A 2,443-nucleotide genomic window follows, 5' to 3' on the forward strand; every position below is an offset into this window, starting at 1 on the left:
TGGTAGTGTGCTTAATAGAAATTATTTAATAGAAATATATTGAATATGAATGTGTTTCTTGTGAATATATTAAATATTTGTGTGTTTAATGTGGGTATAACCACTATAAATGGTCTTGGTGATGGGTTTAATGTTAGTGTGCTTAATAGAAATTATTTAATAGAAATGATTTAATAGAAACATACTGAATATAAACATATTTTGTGTTAATATTAAATATTTGAGTGTTTAATGTGAGTATAGTTACTATAAATGGCCTTGTTGATAGGTTTGATGATAGTATGCTTAATATAAATTATTTACTATATATTATTTAATACAAATGTGTTTTGTGTTAATATATTAAATATTTGTGTGTTTAACGTGGATATAATTACTATAAATGGCCTTGTTGATAGGTTTAATGTTAGTACATTTAATATAAATTATTTACTATAAATTATTTAATAGAAACATATTCCATGTTAATATATTAAATATTTGTGTGTTTAGTGTGGGTATAATTATTATAAATGGTCTTGTTGATGGGTTTAATGTTAGTATGCTTAATATAAACTTATTTAATAGAAATTATTTAATAGAAACATATTGAATATAAACATATTCCATGTTAATACGTTAAATATTTGTGTGTTTAATGTGGGTAGAGTTCTTATAAATGGCCTTGTTGATAGGTTTAATGTTAGTGTGCTTAATAGAAATTATTTACTATAAATTATTTAATAGAAACATATTCCGTGTTAGTATATTAAATATTTGAGTGTTTAACATGAATATAATTACTATAAATGGCCTTGTTGTTGATGGGTTTAATGTTAGTGTGCTTAATATAAATTAATAGAAATTATTTAATATAAACGTGTTTATTGTGGATATATTAAATATTTGTATGTTTAACGTGAATATAATTACTATAAATGGCCTTGTTGATGGGTTTAATGGTAGTGTGCTTAATAGAAATTATTTACTCTAAATTATTTAATATAAATGTGTTTTCTGTGAATACATTAAATATTTGTGTGTTTAATGTGAGTATAGTTATTATAAAATATAGTTAGTGTGTTTAATATAAATTATTTACTATAAATTATTTAATAGAAACATATTCCATGTTAATATATTAAATACTTGTGTGTTTAATGTGGGTATAGTTATTATAAATGGCCTTGTTGGTGATGGGTTTAATGTTAGTGTGCTTAATATCAATTATTTAATAGAAATATATTTAATATAAATGTGTTTTGTGTTAATATATGCAATATTTGTGTTTAATGTGAATATATTTATTATAAATATCTGTTCTTGATATACTTAATATTAACATTTTTAATATAAATATATTTAATATCAATATGGTTTGTATTCATATATTCAATATTAACAGTAATATGTTTACAATTAACATACTAAGTGTTAGCATATTGAATATTAACATATCAAATATTAGTATGTTAATATTAACAAATATAAGCATATTTAATATGGATGTATTTAATATTAATATGCTTAATGGAACAGGAATATATTAAACACTAATGTGTTTAATAATACATTTTGCATTAACAAGTTTAATAGCAATATATTTAATATTAATCTATTTAAACACCAAACATGCATATTAAATTTAATATTAGTACTTAATATTCCTTTCTACAACATCAACAAATTCCCCATTAATACATTTAACATGATTGAAGAATATTTCTCATCAACAGAGGGAACATGAACCCCTCTGGTGTCTCTAAAACCTCATTTAATTACAACTAATTGGATTTCCTCTCTATTTTTAGGCGTAAACGGCGCAATTTCAGCAAACAGGCCACCGAGGTGCTGAATGAATATTTTTATTCCCACCTGAGCAACCCCTACCCCAGCGAAGAGGCCAAAGAGGAGCTCGCCAAGAAGGGCGGCATCACCGTGTCCCAGGTGGGGCAAATTCCCGGGATTTGGGGCAAATTCCCATCGCACTCAGATCGAAATTGGGGATTTTTTAATCACTTCTTAGCAGCAGTTCCTGGGATGGCTTCAGTTCCTGTTCTTAGTGGAATTTGGAAATGCTTTCTGAAGTTTGTGTTGAAATTAGGAGTGAAATTTGGAAATTCTCACTGAAATTCCTGCTGAAATTCCTGCTGAAATTATCGGGGAAATTTGGAAATTCTCACTGAAATTTGTGCTGAAATTATCAGGGAAATTCGGAAATTCTCACTGAAATTCTGTGAAATTCTCACTGAAATTTTCAGGGAAATTTGGAAATTCTCACTGAAATTCTGTGAAATTCTCACTGAAATTATCAGGGAAATTTGGAAATTCTCATTGAAATTCTGTGAAATTCTCACTGAAATTCCTGCTGAAATTATCAGGGAAATTTGGAAATTCTCACTGAAAATCTGTGAAATTCTCACTGAAATTCCTGCTGAAATTATCAGGGAAATTCGGAAATTTT

The 2,443-nt window shown here is 26.5% G+C and overlaps 1 protein-coding gene across 1 annotated transcript in view; it reads left to right on the forward strand.

Moving 5' to 3' along the window:
- The window catches only part of LOC121660548 (pre-B-cell leukemia transcription factor 1-like), a 12,801-nt gene extending 10,550 nt beyond the window's left edge, over positions 1-2,251 (forward strand). The window contains exon 5 of the mRNA XM_042019936.1: positions 1,791-2,251. Within this exon, the coding sequence (XP_041875870.1) occupies positions 1,791-2,109 (319 nt within the window). The 3' untranslated portion in view covers positions 2,110-2,251. The remainder of the gene's footprint in view (positions 1-1,790) is intronic.
- The last annotated feature ends 192 nt before the right edge of the window (positions 2,252-2,443 follow it).

The sequence above is a fragment of the Corvus kubaryi genome, unplaced genomic scaffold (genome assembly GCF_017639235.1).
Source record: "Corvus kubaryi isolate FWS band 111438036 unplaced genomic scaffold, C.kubaryi_AGA036_p1.0 36496, whole genome shotgun sequence".
Classification (NCBI taxonomy): Eukaryota; Metazoa; Chordata; class Aves; order Passeriformes; family Corvidae; genus Corvus; species Corvus kubaryi.